This window comes from Mastigoproctus giganteus, chromosome 7 (assembly GCF_048544385.1).
Source record: "Mastigoproctus giganteus isolate SK-2022 chromosome 7, ASM4854438v1, whole genome shotgun sequence".
Lineage (NCBI taxonomy): Eukaryota > Metazoa > Arthropoda > Arachnida > Uropygi > Thelyphonidae > Mastigoproctus > Mastigoproctus giganteus.
The window spans coordinates 183,178,751-183,194,128 of NC_143581.1; the positions used below are offsets into that span (position 1 = coordinate 183,178,751).

The 15,378-nt window shown below is 36.1% G+C and overlaps 1 protein-coding gene across 2 annotated transcripts in view; it reads left to right on the plus strand.

The window, feature by feature from the left end:
- Positions 1-6,414, plus strand: part of mRpS16 (mitochondrial ribosomal protein S16) — a 28,073-nt gene extending 21,659 nt beyond the window's left edge. For both annotated transcript variants that reach the window (XM_090377227.1, XM_090377228.1), the window contains exon 3: positions 6,196-6,414. In XM_090377227.1, coding sequence (XP_090233353.1) covers positions 6,196-6,299 — 104 coding nt within the window. In that variant the 3' untranslated portion in view covers positions 6,300-6,414. The remainder of the gene's footprint in view (positions 1-6,195) is intronic.
- The last annotated feature ends 8,964 nt before the right edge of the window (positions 6,415-15,378 follow it).

Consider the following 15,378-nt stretch of genomic DNA (forward strand, 5'->3'; position numbering starts at 1 on the left):
ACCAGAGCAGAAAGGCAAGTACTGTCATTGAAGTCTAATATAAAATCCTTAAACAGAAGTTAATATTCTTAGAACACATAAAACAGTTATATACTTTCTGCTTAAAAAAGCTCAATGTTCTTAGAGTCCTCTCAGCAACAACATGGGGAGCAGACTGCTGTACTACTTTGCTTTGATTGTGCAGGGCACTGGTCTAAGTTGTATAACAGGACTTCAATTTACAACTTAGCAAAACCAAGTGCCCTAGATGACTAGTTCAGTACATCATGGTGGCACGTGCATAGCCCAAGACATTTTCAGAACATCTCTAGTAACGAGTTCATGTGCAGAATCCAGCAACCCTCCAGTGTATGTCAGGCATTAAAAACTAATGCTGATTTATGCATACAGGATAAGATTCATATCTGAACATCCACCTCAAATACCATTATTTGCACTACAGTGAGAAAGTATATATTAGGCTCAGCCAAAAATTCACAAGATGCTAGGAATACACCTCAAGGAATTACTTGCACAGCAACACCTAACAAAAGATAATGTTTCTTTTTTTTTTATCAGAGTCCTCCCCACTTGCCCTTCAATTTATCAGTTACTATTGACCCTTTTTTTGTTTCAGAAATGCAGATCATCACTATCTCAGCATCAATATCAACAAATGCATGCTGCTTGCCATGCCGTTTTTTCAGAGTATACCCTAGTGTACATAGATGGCTCAAAAACTGAAAGTGCAGTAGGAGCTGCAGCAGTGTTCCTGAACATAATAGTAGCACAATCACTCCCAAAGGAATGCAGCATACACATGGTAGAATTGTGGGTGATACAGCTCATGTTAGATTTCTTACAAAAGTGTATTATCTGCACTGGCTTGCAAAGCACAATCCAGGCATTACGAAATCAGTTCAATACCCTTGTATATTAAATTCAACATAGACTTAGAAGAACTAGGGATGAATAAAAGAAATGTCCGATTCAGTTGGATCTCTCTCTGAAAACAGACCAATTAGTCTATAAGCTAGTCTCCCATTAGAAAACAGCTTTACAATTCCATGCACAGATTGTAAATCAATAATTAAACTCTCGTAACACCAAATGGCAGGCAATTTGGAAAATGCAGACTAACAATAAATTGTTCCAATTAAAACACTCCAGATGACTAGTTCGGTATATCATGGTGGCATGTGCATAGCTCAAGACATTTTCAGAAGATCTCTAGTAACGAGTTCATGTGCAGAATCCAATGACCCTCCATGTATGTCAGGCATCAAAAACTAATGCTGATTTATGCATACAGGATAAGATCCATGTCTGAACATCCACCTCAAATACCATTATTTGCACTACAGTGAGAAAGTATATATTAAGCTCAGCCAAAAATTGGCTGCAAACTTTGCAAAATGGTTTTCTAGAAACAAAGGCAAAAAAAATTGCCGTGACCACACACACCCGCTCAGAGCAAAAACCTCCTCAGTGTATCAAAGCTGCAGTGTCTGTCCCTCAATCAGTTAAGCATTTACCCTTAGAATATCCTGTCTGTGACAGGGAACATAGATACTCCTTTGCAAAACTGCATAATACACAAGAAACCATCACACTTCATAAAATACTGGGAGATAGGAAAGACATATCAAATGTCTTCTCTGTAATACCTTTCTCCAACAGAACTAAAGAAAAAAAAATACCACACACACCCTGGATGCTAGAACACTAGAGCCAAAGCTGATGCACATTAAAGTCAAAACTATTAAAGAAAATATAAACACTGCTAACCACAAGCACGTTTCAGAAACACCAAGATGAACTAAGTTAAAACTGTTGTATGAACAAATAATTACTGTAATATTGTTCCTATGCATTATTGTTCCTATTATAAATTTAGCATTTAGGGGAAGTGATCATAACTCTAATAGAAATTTGGGAGCATATTTACCTAATATTTGAGAAAGGAAAGGATGTATTCTGCATCATCTCTCTAAAAGACTTCAAAATAAGTTTTTACAAGATCTTAGTGAAGTACTGAACACAGAATTGCAAAATATCAAAGTTTGCAAGTGGACTGTATACCAGTTGTTTTCCACAAAGAACAAACATCAGTAATACTAAGACATGTTCATATTGATAAGAACTCCAACGAGGTAAAAATTCTTAAAAATTTTATATGGTTTTCAAAAGCTTTAGATCACACCAGTGAAGGTCTTGCAAATTTGCTGCTAAATATTTTAGAATAGTACATATAATATAGACGTTAACAATTGCAAAGGGCAATGTTATGTGTGATAGTGGGTCAAATATGGAGGGGCAATAAAAAGGCATCTAAGCCTAAACACTGAACATTTAATCCAAAAGCAGTATACATTCCTCTTGTAGGTTATTCTTTTAATCTTTTACTTTGTGATGCAGCTGCAAGAAGTGGAGCATGCAGACTTTTCTTTGGTACAATCCAATGTTCATATGCAATATTTTCTGCATAAACCAATATTTTTTTTGGCTTGTGCAGTATAAGCCTCAGGCTTCCTTGCACCATATGGCTAATAATAATAATAAATAATAATGCTTTTTCTATAGTTACTTCCATGGGCACTTTTCTTTTGAATTGGTTTCTATAATTCCTGCTCTCTCTCTTTTCCAAAGCAGTCTAAACACATGCCACAACCAGTCAACATCCTTTTGCTATCTACACTTACGGAACCAACTTTTCTTCCTCATTTGTCCATTCAACTTTAATTTTCTTGAACAACCTTCCTTCATACGTATTTCCTGAAAATTACATATTATTTAGAATTTAAAAATAACATTAAAGCCACTAAGTGACACTTGATGGAAAGCAAGAATAGAATCACTTAAAGCCATTCACTTTCAGTTAAAAGAAACTTACCAGGCTTTAGAAGAATTAATGCTTTCAGAAAGGATAATGCAACTGCATCAAAAGCCAATAGTTTATTTAAGCAGGTTCAGAAACTGCCCTTGTATCATTTCTATAACTGTAGGGTATGATATTCTCAATGATGTAAACAAAATTAATAAATATATGCAATCATTAGAAGTGACATTGGACTGTGTACAAAACTCTAAATCAAGGGAAATAAACAATAATATAAAAAAAAAATCTGTCAACTACTGAGTGCCAGGCACTCAGGTTCAAGGGTCCATAGTCACGAATGGTCGTTAGTTTAGTGTCTCAAATAGAGAGCTTTATGGTAATGGAAAAAAGTTTCTAATACCTCAGCTTGGCCTAAAACTGAGGGAATAACGGAAACATTGTCTATTTGAGCCTTTTCAGTTGTTGTGAATGACAAGGGTGGGAGAAGCAACTGGCAGGTGAGGGCCGTGCAAGACTCCGCACAGGTGCCTCCCCACCACTGCCACCTCAGCACTGGTTCTCTGAGTACCTCTTTCCCAAGACAACTCCAGCTTTGAAAATTGTTAGAAAATACTTCTCATCGCAAAATTTATAAATTACTTTTATAGAATTATTAACTAACTATTTAGCAACTTTTTTGTCGCCAAAAGGAGAGTTACTTAGTACAAAGAAGCACGCTATTAATGTGCAATAAATTTTTTTTTTTTTTTTCTTTTTTTAATTTTAACTAGTGTGATTTTTAAATTTGTAGCGATGGAAATAGAGAGGGGGATACGAAAATTACATTTTCCTGTCTGGCGCCACCATGTTTAATTTTAAAAATATTTTAAAATTATATTTTAAACATTTTTTTTTTTTTTTTTATGAAAACCCCAAACATGAAAGGTATCAAAACCTATAGTACTTAGTACTGTGCATGGGTTGAAGGAGAAGTATGGGGGGGGGGGGGAGAGAGATGCCGGAAATACTCGTTGAGCTCTTTCCAATGGTGTATAATAAGCTATAAGTTGTTGACAACATTTTTGGTTCCCCCACCCCCCATTTCTCACACAAATTTTTGTCAGCAACAATCAATATGGTATTATGTTGGCCCACATGATGTACAAACCCATGCAAAATTTCAAGTCAATAGGTTGAGTGGTTCCAGAGCTACAATGCTGTGACAGACGGATGGACAGACAGACAACAAAGTGACATTATAAGGGTCCTTCGTTAGACTATGTACTCTAACAAGTTTTTCAAAAATATACCTTAATTCCGATAAAATAAGGTGTGGCCTTTACTGTTTTTTAAAATGAGCCATTTTATGTTGCAGGAGTAAAGGCCACACCTTATATTTTATTGGAATTAAGATATATTTTTGAAAAATTGTTTTTTATATTATTTTTTATTTTCTTACTTTTTTAATTTTTATTATTTTTATGAATAGAAATTTTCATACATTTTTTATAAGTAAAGTATGATTACGTCAAAAGAGATTGTAAACAAAATTACACCATTTCTAATCATATAAGAATTGGGGAAAAAGGTCCGAAATCCAGGTCAGGTATAAATCCAAGTAGCCAATATATTGACATGCAATGGCTGCACCTCTTGATAGATTTAGCTCAAATTTTGATAGAATGCATTGTCGTGTGAATTAGGAATATGTACAAAATTTCAGTTTTCTATCTCTATTAGAAGTGAGTGAAAAACTGATTGGCAGATTTGATGACAGAGCCAGTGACTTAATATAAGGTATATAAAAAAGGAGCAGATTCAGTGATATATTTAGAATTATCAAAATCTGAGGTCCATCAATTGGAAATAAGTAGAAGTTAGATCTTGCATTAGGAAAAAGAAACTGATTTTGATGAAACTTGTGAGGATAAAAACTTTAGTCTCATTTTACTTAAAGTTAGTTGGTATGAAGTACATATGCAAGACTTCAAGTGTATGGGTATACTTAGAGGGGAAATGCCATCCACAATATCTAGTTTGATTTGATGATTGTTATAAGCAGGCCTTTTTTTCCTGCTGGAATGGCATTCTGGAAGTTAAAAAGAAATACAGATAAAATCATTTATTATTACTAATGTCACATGCATTGGCAGAGTTACAGCTTGACTTTGTAACTCATCTATTGAAGCGTTTGCCAATCACACAATGCTTAATAAAACCATGGCTTATTTCAGGGCCATCATGTAGCCATAGACATAAACAGCCAAAAAAAGAATTGCAATAAGAAATATAATAGCATGCTTTTACTATGGAAATCTTTAAGAAATTTTTTGAACAATAAATAATACCTATTAAATTAGTTTTAATTACCTTTGTCCAATTTACTATTCTTTTTTAACTTAATGTGAAATTAGCACTATGACAGTATTATTTAAAAGCATTACTGGGGAATGACAATGCATATAATCTTTATTGCATAAGTGTGACAGTACTGAAGTTATTATTATTAGCCATATGGTGCAAGGAAGCCTGAGGCTTATGCTGCACCAGCCAAAAAAAAATCGAGTTACCCTGTGAGAGAGAGAGAGAGAAAAGTAGAAGGGAATCGCCAAGAAAGAGAAGAATGATGATATCCAGCTCACCAGATGTTGAGCCCCTGGTTTCGTATCGAATAAAGGAAAAGGTGACTTTATTAAACACACTGCAGTGAAGAAACAAGATTGCAGGGTGAGTGGCAAGTGGTGGCTAAAATGAAATGGTAAAATAATTTTTTTCTTGATATCTAAAGAAAAAAATCATTTAACCCCCCCCCCCCCCACCACACACACGCACATTTGAAATTTCCCACCAAATTTCAATTTTGATTTTCAAATAATTTTCTACGGGACTTCCTCAGGGTTCCAAGAAGTTTATATTTTACAAGAAAAAAAAAGTTCTGGTTATAAGTATTTAATACATCTTAATTTTATCCTTAAAAAAAACCAGGCGCTCACATCTGGTGAGTATGGGCTTGGCACACCTAGGGTCCTAAGCTGGATATCATCATTCTTCTCTTTCTTGGTTCCCTTCTACTTCTGACTCTCTCTCTCTCTCTCTCTCTCTCTCGATAAATCGGGAATTTTTTTTGCTGGTGCAGCAAAAGCCTCGGGCTTCCTTGCACCCTATAGCTAATAATAATAATAATAATAAAAACGGCAAATCACCACTATACTGAGATGTTTATTATGGTGAACAGTTGTTAACTTTCCAGTTAACTTGGTCAGAATTTGGTTAGAAGGGAACATTTATCTTTAAGATAATCTAATTTTATGTAACATGACTTCAGTATATATTCTTTTACCATATAAATATAAGACTTAAAGTGATAGTAATATCAAAAAATTATGTCTCATTCTTAGGGTATGCTGGAATACTCCCCATTCATCCCCGCTCTTACATGGCAGCATGGAGAAATCGTAGAAAACAGTTAGAAGTGGAAACAGAAAAAAATTCAGAAAAATAGTTACAACATTAAATTCAAAGTACGCTTACTGTAATACTATTATGAAAGACAGTTGCATGTAGAAAGAACATACAAGAGAAATTTTTAATATAAAAATCCTTTCCAGCCTTAAGAATATTTATTTTGTGTAAAATCTGTATTAATGTTATGTGAAATCCACTTTAGTCATTCATATTAACTTTAAGGATCGGTACTTGTTTTCTTCGTGTACCTGAAACATACACACATAAGTTGTCATGTGCAGTGATAGATGAACTAACAAAAGTTATCAGTAATTTATTTTTAGTATGATTTAAATCAGTTCTTTAGTAATACTGTGGTTAAAATTTTCATTGTGAAATGAAATGTTTTCATTTCAGAAAACATGAAATTTTTTTCATTTTGAATGAGCATGTTAAGCATCATTTCTCACACGATGTATGAGGTGTGGTCAAAAGTTATTGCAGTGGCTGCAAAATGGAACAACCATACTCAGTACAAAATTTGTGTGCTAGTTGGTAGTAGAATGTAGACTGCTAAATCGTTTGCTGTGTTTAGCTCTGACATAGCCAAGCAGTCAGCATGGGAGCACAGTAGCACATGTTCAAGTTAATTATTGTTCAAGCTTAAGTGACTGCTGAATACAGTAAAGATTGTATTCCTGTCAAAATGGCTAATTGTAAATCCATCCGATGTGGTCATGCGAGCATAAACAGAACACTGCTGCTCGTAATTTATATTTTTCAGGGAATGGCCGACTTTAAGGAACTGCACATGTCCATCAAATTCTGTTTGACAGAAACTCGTTACATGAACCCATAACATGAAAACATCTTTCCGGAGAGGAAACAGCAAGAACTCAGTAAGTTGTGTGGTTTCCAAGTTCATAAACAGATGGAAATGTGATGCAAATTAAAGAACTTGTACAAACAGGCATCTTTTATCTGCAATTTGGCTAATAAGGTAGGAATCACATTAGGATGGTGGCAAAGCATTTTTATGCAAGATTTTAACATATAATGTATTTCCATAAAATTTGTGCCTTGTGCACTGATTGATGCAAAAGAAAAATTGGGTCAGGAAACTTAAGAGAGAACTAGTTTCCTTTCATGTTTCAACATACACATTTATACAAGCCTAATAACTGGCACAATTTGGGATTAAGATGCTGATGTGCTGCAAAATGAAATTTTTTTTAAACGTTTATTTTAATGCAAACAATAGAATCATGTATTATGAATTCATTCCACTCAGATTAATTGTGAATCAACATATACACAGATGTTTTGAACCATCTTTAGGAAGATGGGTGATGAAAATGCCCAGAGAAATGGGACATTGAAAACTAGTTACCTCCATCATTACAATGCTTCTATTCACTGCTTTAACTGTACAGGAGTTCTGACCAAAATAACACAAAGAGGATGAAGACAAACAATAGATATCATAGTTGCTTTCAACAATCTCTTGTATCATTGAAAAAAAAAAAGAATGTTATTATCATTAAAGATTATTATTAGACCGTTATTATGATGGTTAGGTTGCAAGGGAATTACTTTGTAAGTCAGCATGGAATAACTCCAAAATGTGACAAGTATAAACAAAAACATGAGTTGGAATCCTTTTAATCACACTATATGTTCAGAAGTAAATGCACAGTTTGTTAGTTCAATATTAGAAGGAACTTACCTCCATTCACAGACTAAAAGGTTAAAAGTAGCCACAGGTAGAGGTGAAGGTGATTCTTGCACAACTTGTAGAATAAGTAGCGGCCTGGAGCGAGGGGTGCTGGGGATTTCAGGGACTGATGGCAGTCATGGTGAAACAGGTAGGTATATGCGATGTGTTAGGGTAACTAAGAATAAGAATAGGTGCATGTATACTTGCATGGATACCAATGCTAGAAGTATAGTAAAAAAATTTGATGAATTTGAAGTGCTGGTCAAGACATCAAAGGCGGATATTGTTGGGATAGCAGAGACGTGGTGTCACACAGATATAAGGAATGCAGAACTGGAATTTGGGGAGTACAATGTGTACAGACAGGATAGGAAGGGAGGAGGTGGTATGCTGTTCATTAAGAAATACATAAAATCAAAAGAAGTGCATCCAGTTGATATAGATGAACAGTGCACTATTGAGTCAGTTTGGTGTGACATAAGCACTGCGAAAGCAAAAATAAGAGTAGGAGTGTGTTATAGGCCTAATGACTCAAATGAGTACAATGAACAATTGTACAGAGAAATAGAGTGAGCTAGTAAATCAGAATGTCTTATAATGGGGGATTTTAACTTCCCAGATGTTGACTGGAACTTGTGGGTTGGTCACTCACACACTAAGACTTTTTTGGATTTATTGGATGATTGTTTTCTGCAGCAACTTGTTTGAGAGGCAACCAGAGAGTAAAGGAACCACTAGGTGGCAGTGATCACAGTATACTGATGTGGGATTTACTTAAAGATTTAATTACCATCAGGGGTAAAGGAAAGGATTTTTGCTTCCGTAAAGGTGAGTACAGTGGGATCAACTGACGATGTTACCAACAGTAAATTCTAAGTGGGAAGCATTCAAGGAATTTGCATATAAATTATCAAGCGACTCAGAAGCCTATGGCAGATATAAGCTAGTCTGTAATCAGGTCACAAACGAGGTTAGGCAGGCAAAGGCAAATTACAAGAAATCTTTGGCAAAAGATGCTAAGAAAAACAGCAAGGATTCCTTTACTTATATAAACTCTAAAAGGAAGGGGATGAATCTGATTGGTCCACTTGATATCGATGGTTCCACTGTTGATTATCCTGCTCAGGTTTCAGAACCATCCTATATTCTGTATTTTTAAATATCTGTATAAAGTGTGTGCGCCATTGTTCAATGTAAGGAATACAATAAAAGGTTTTACCAGTAAGGTTAATTTTTCCAAGTAATTTCTTATCATAAATCTGCTTTTAAAGATACTCAAGTTCCAAGGCAAAATGTGTTGAACAGTACTTGTATACATCCAGATTTCTTTAGAGAAGGAAATTAGTATCTTGACAAGTAGATGTATGAATAGAAATTGCCTGGGAAAATTAATCTTATTAATGCAGAACAGGTAGAACTGCAGCTAAATTCCACTACAAACAAACAAACAGTATGTAAGTCGTCCATATTTGTTATCAGATTATTGGCCACTGGTTGCTCAATGAGTCTATTACAGATAAACTATAGATCTGATGTGCCCAACAAATTCAGTGTGCATGCCAGCAGACGTATTGCATATTTATTACTCTGTGTGCTTGTTGAACACCCATAAAGGTTTATTTTTGTCATTACTTTGTTAGCTGTTAGCCTGTTTGGAAGGTACTTTGGGCCATTATTTCTTCATTAAAGATTTGCATCTCTATGGATAAGTTAAGGCATTTTTGTACAACAGGACAATCAAAATTTTACTGATTTTGAAATTTTCAAATTTTTAGTTGTGTTGTAATTGTGATATAATATATCTCGACTTAAAAATATGGAATGTTTCTGAGGAATCATTGTTCTTGTTCTTGTGTTCTCTACTTAAGTATTATGGGCATGACTGAATCATTAGTAATGGACATAAGAGGATATAATCAATTCATTATATTATGGTCAGTAGTTTATAGATTTACTTTATGAGCATTAGCAGGAGCACATGATGCAAGAAAGCAAGCTTATATAGCATCAGCCAAAAAAAAAAAAAAAAAACCCCTCGTTTCACCCATCCCCTCGCTCCAAATGTTTGTCAAGTTCTGCCTTGAATCTATTTAAGCTATTAACTTCTACGACAGATGGAAGTTTGTTCCAGCAATCAACCACCCTCTGGCTAAAGGCAAACTACTGCACATCTATCCTACAACCATCTTTCCTCAATTTGAATTTATGCTCTCTCAGGTGATTATTCTGAGCAAGAGGCAGTATCCCATCAGCATTGAGCATGCTCAAACCATTCAAGGCTTTATACACCTCACCTCGCAGGTTCCTAGTCTTCAGACACTGTAATTTGCAAAACTGAAGCCTTTCTTCGTAAGGCAACCCTTTGTTCTGTTCACTAATCTTGTTGCCCGTCTCTGTACTCGTTCCAGCAGCTCTACATCCTTCTTAAAATGAGGCCATCAGACCTGACCTCAAGGTGTGGCCTGACCATTGCCTTATACAAGGGGATAATCACCTCCTTATCTCTGCTAGAAAAATTCCTGTATATCATTGACAAGACACCATGAGCTACTCTTGTAGACTGTCTGCACTGCTCAGAAAACTTCATCTGTCTGCACAATTACCCCCAAGTCCTTTTCATTCTCTACCACTGTTGGTATGGTACCACAGAGTTGATACATTACTCTGCGATTACTGCTTCCCATATGTAGTACTTTACATTTGTCAATGTTAAACTTCATTTGCCACCTCTCAGCCATCTGCTCAACTTTTCTAGATCCTGTTTCAGCAGTGTACTGTCATTAGTGTCATTCATTAACAACTCTGCCAACCTTCGTATCGTCTGCAAACTTGGACATTAAGCCTGATATACCATCATCATCATCAGCCATTTTCAATCCACTGCAGGATGAAGGCCTCTCCAGCAACTTTCCAGTTTGTTCTGTTTTGTGCAATGACCATTCATTTACTACCCACAAACTCATGAATTTCATCTATCCATCTCCGCCGTTGTCTTCCAGGTTTTCTTCTAGCTCCTCTTGGTTACCATTCAGTTATTTTCTTAGTCCATCTGTCATCATGTCTTTGAGCTATGTATCCTGCCCGAGACCATTTTAGTTCTTTTAGTTTTGATAAGAATGTCCTTTACTTGAGTTTTCCGCCTAATCGTGTGTTTCTCTTCTTATCTAACAGTCTGATTCCCAATATAATTCATTCCATTCTTTGCTGTGTAGTTCTCAGCTTTTCTTCCAGTCTTTTTGTGAGTGCCCAAGTTTCACTTCCATAAGTCATGGTTTGGAGTATACATTGGTTCATCATTTTATGTTTCAGACAAACTGGGATATTGCTCTTCAGTACGTGACTATATTTCCTCAATGCTATCCATCCAAAATTTATTCTTCTCTTGACTTCCAGCCATTTATCATTATTACAGCTAATGAATTGTCCCAGATAAGTATATGACTACACCTTTTCAATTACTGCTCCTTCAATCATTATTTCCCTTTCTGTGGCATACTTGTTCATCATTACTTTTGTTTTAGCCATAGTCCAAAATCCTTACTAACTGTGCATAACTGATTAAGATTTTCCTCTAATTTTTTGGGATCGTGGCTTATGACTACAATGTCATCTGCAAATCGTAAATGGTTTAGGTACTTTCCGTTCACATTCACTCCTTTCTGCGACTAGTCTAATATTTTGAAAGCTTCCTCAAGGGCAGCAGTAAACAGCTTCGGAGATACAGCTTTGTGTCTCCTTGTCGAACTCCTTTCTCGATTTTAAATTTCCTACTGTCTTTGTCTAGTCTAATAAAGGAGGTAGCACTCTCATATATTTTCTTCAAAATCATAATATGGGGTATCTATGCCTTGTCTTTCCAGTGCCCGAAACATTGCCTTATGCTGTATTGAGTCAAATGCCTTTTCATAATCCACAAATGCCAGGCATAATGGTGTTTTTATATTCATTTGCTTTCTCCATTAGCTGAGATATTACGTGAAGGTGATCCATAGTTGAGAATCCTGTCTTAAAGCCAGCTTGCTTTTTCGGTTGATTCTCATCAAGTATTCTTTCTAATCTGTTAGTAATGACCCTTGTGAACAACTTGTAGATGTGGGATACAAAGCTAATTGGTCTATAATTTCCAATTTCTGATTTATCTCCTTTCTTATGCAGCAAAACTATGATTGCATTATTCCACTGCTTAGGCATCACACATTTTTTAATACATTTTGTGAAGAGCCTTGCCAGTTTTTGTATGTCTCTTCCTCCCAATTTTAACAACTCTACAGTAACTTCATCTTCCCAGGGACTTTCTGATTCTTCATTTTCTTCAATGCATGTTCTACCTCATCAGGAAGAATATCGGGTATGTTGTATGTGTTGCTAATTTGTGACCCAACTTACCCACTGCTGGCATCATTCCCTCGCTACTTGTATAATTCTCTATAGTAGTCTTCTGCTATTTGAATTATGCCTTCTCTGCTATTTATAAGTACACCATTGCTATTCTTCAGTTTTAGTATCATTTGTCTTTCTGTATTACTGTTCGTGGCTGCTGATTTAAGTCCTTTGTTTTCCCTTAATGCTTGTTTTACTTTTCTTGTGTTAAATCTTAGGTCCTCTCTGAGTCTCTTTCTAATGGCTTTGCATAACTCAGTATACTCAATTTTCTCCTTGTCAGTGTTTATCTTGCTTTTCATTTGTCGCCTTCGGTTCATCATAAGCGTTTCTTGACTAATTTTTTCTTCTTTGGATTTCTTTTTCCCTATAGGTTTCTTGGGCTTTTATCACTTTCAGAAAGTTCTAATATTCCTCGTCGATATCTTGGTCCTGAGCAGTCTGCAGAAGCTGAAATCTGTTCTTAAGTTCCAGTACGTACTGCTTTTTCTTCTCTTCTGTTATCTCAAAGACCTTCGTATTATTTATTCGAATCAGTTTTTTCCTTTCCTTTATCTATACCAAGTGTGCATCTTACCATTCTGTGATCACTTCCAACATTTACCTTATTCAGGACGGTAACATCATTCACAATATATCTTCTATCGGTGAGGATGAAGTCGATTTCATTAGTTGTTAATCCATTTGGACTCTTCCGTATCCACTTTCTGTTCACCCTTTTCTTGAAAAAAGTGTTCATTACTGACAATCCTTGAGATTCTGCAAATTCCACAAGTCTCACCAATTCCAAAATTTCCTATAGTTCCCCTTTCTGCACTGTTTTTGTCTTTTTCCAACCTTAGCATTGAAGTCCCCCATAATAATAGTGTAGTGGGTTTTCTGCTGTTGATGTTGGTGCATAAATCATTATAACTTTTAGCTTGTATCTCTTAGAAATCTTGAGTATTAGTCTTGACCCCCTTTGTGATGTATTTTTGAATTCCAAAATGTTTTTTTATATCTTTATGGACCAGAAACCCAACTCACCTTCGCTCCTTTCACTGTTTCCATTGGTGTACAGCAATTTCCACTTGATAAACTTATAAGTGATTAATTTCTTCTTGTTGTTTCAGCCAAACCAATGATATTCCAATTCATATTTTCTACTTCCTTTTCCAGCTCTAATATCCTGTCTTCACCGATGAGTAATCTTACGTTGTAACAGGCAAATTTCAGTTTCCGTGAATGGCAGTCTGGTCGTACCCAGAGATTCTTAGCACCTTCTGCTTCCACTCGAATTGTCTTGCTGCTGTAAGAGGGGGAGTGAAAGCCGCTGGGGACTGAGGGCCATTTGTTTTATCGTGCTGTCATATGCTGGAGGTTTTGGTCTTTTTCTCTTCACACTGACCAAGCGTCTTGAAGAGAACCACTCTATACGTTGGTTGCCACCTAAGTGACGTAACAGGGCTTACCATCGAGGTGTGCATGAGTGGATTTCAGGGAGGCAGGCCAACCGGACTTCTAAGTCTTCTGTAACAGAAAGATATTGGATCCATCAGTGTTTTAGACTGAGTGTCTGATAACACATAGAATACCTGTTCCCCCTCTAAGCCCAATATACCATAATCAATATCATTTATAAATACAGAAAACAACAATGGACCCAACACGGAACCCTGAGGGACTCCACTAATAATATTAGTCCACGAAGAACAGTGTCCATTGATTACCACTCTGTCTTCTTCCACTCAACCATCCCTTTATCCAATTTGCCTCCAATGCCACACTGCCCCAATTTGTGCAGCAGTCTTCCGTGTGCAACAGTATCAAAGGCCTTTCTAAGATCCAAATATATGATATCTAAGTTATTCTTTGCATCCAGTTCCTTTGAGACTATATGATAGTATCCAATCAAATTAGTCAAGACAAGACGTCCCCTTAACAAACCCATGCTGTGTCCGAGCCATAACTGAAGTCTTGTCTAGATGATCCTGTAATGCTTCTTTAACCAGTGCCTCCATTAATTTCCCTGGAACAGAAGTTTAAACTAACAGGTCTATAATCACCTGTGTCTCCCTTTGACACAGGTGTCAAAGGGAGACACAGGTGATTATTTACATATCTCCAGTCCATGGGTACCTGCCCCGAGTCCAGGGAAACTCTCGTAATTATGGCTAAGGGTTTGCTTACTTTCTTTGCCGCCTTCTTTAATATAACTGGATCGATTCCATCCACCCCAGGTGCCTTTCTTATGTTTATCTTCAACAATTTCTCCTCCACTTTACTCTGAATTATTACAAGATTATCTAGCTTACTACCAGAGTTGAATACACCTCTGGCATTCCCCTCCCTGAATAACTCGTCATGTGTGAATGTTGATGCAAAATATTCATTTAGTTTGTTAACTACCTGAGCAGGATCATCAAACAGTTGAACCATTGATATCAAGTAGACCAATCTGATTCATCCACTTCCTTGTAGGGTTTACATAAGTAAAGAACTCTTTGCTGTTTTTCTTTGCATCCTTTGCCAAAGATTTCTTGTAATCTCCCTAACCTCCTTTGTATCTTGGTTACAGACCAGCTTATATCTATCATAGGCTTCTGTGTCACATGTTAATTTATATGTATCCCATGCATTTTTCTTCTCTGTGACATGTCCAATTAGTTCATCTGACATCCATTTAGGCCTAAACCTTGAACAATATTTCTTAGTTGGTATGTAAAGCCTAGTAGCTTCCAAGATAAATTCTTTGAATGCTTCCCACTTTGAATTTGCTTTTGGTAACATCATCAGTTGGTCCCACCGTATAGAATTTAAATACTGTCTCAGACCACCATAGTCACCTTTACAAAAGCCAAAACCCTTCCCTTTACACTTGATGGTAGTTACCTCTTTGAGTAAATTCTACTTCAGCACACTGTGATCACTGCCTCCTAGTGGTTCCTTTATCTGCAGATTCTTTATGCATGAAGAATAAACAAATCAAGAGTATTACTCCCTCCAGTTGCCTCCCGAACATGCTGCTGTAGAAAACAATCATCCAATAAATCCACAAAAG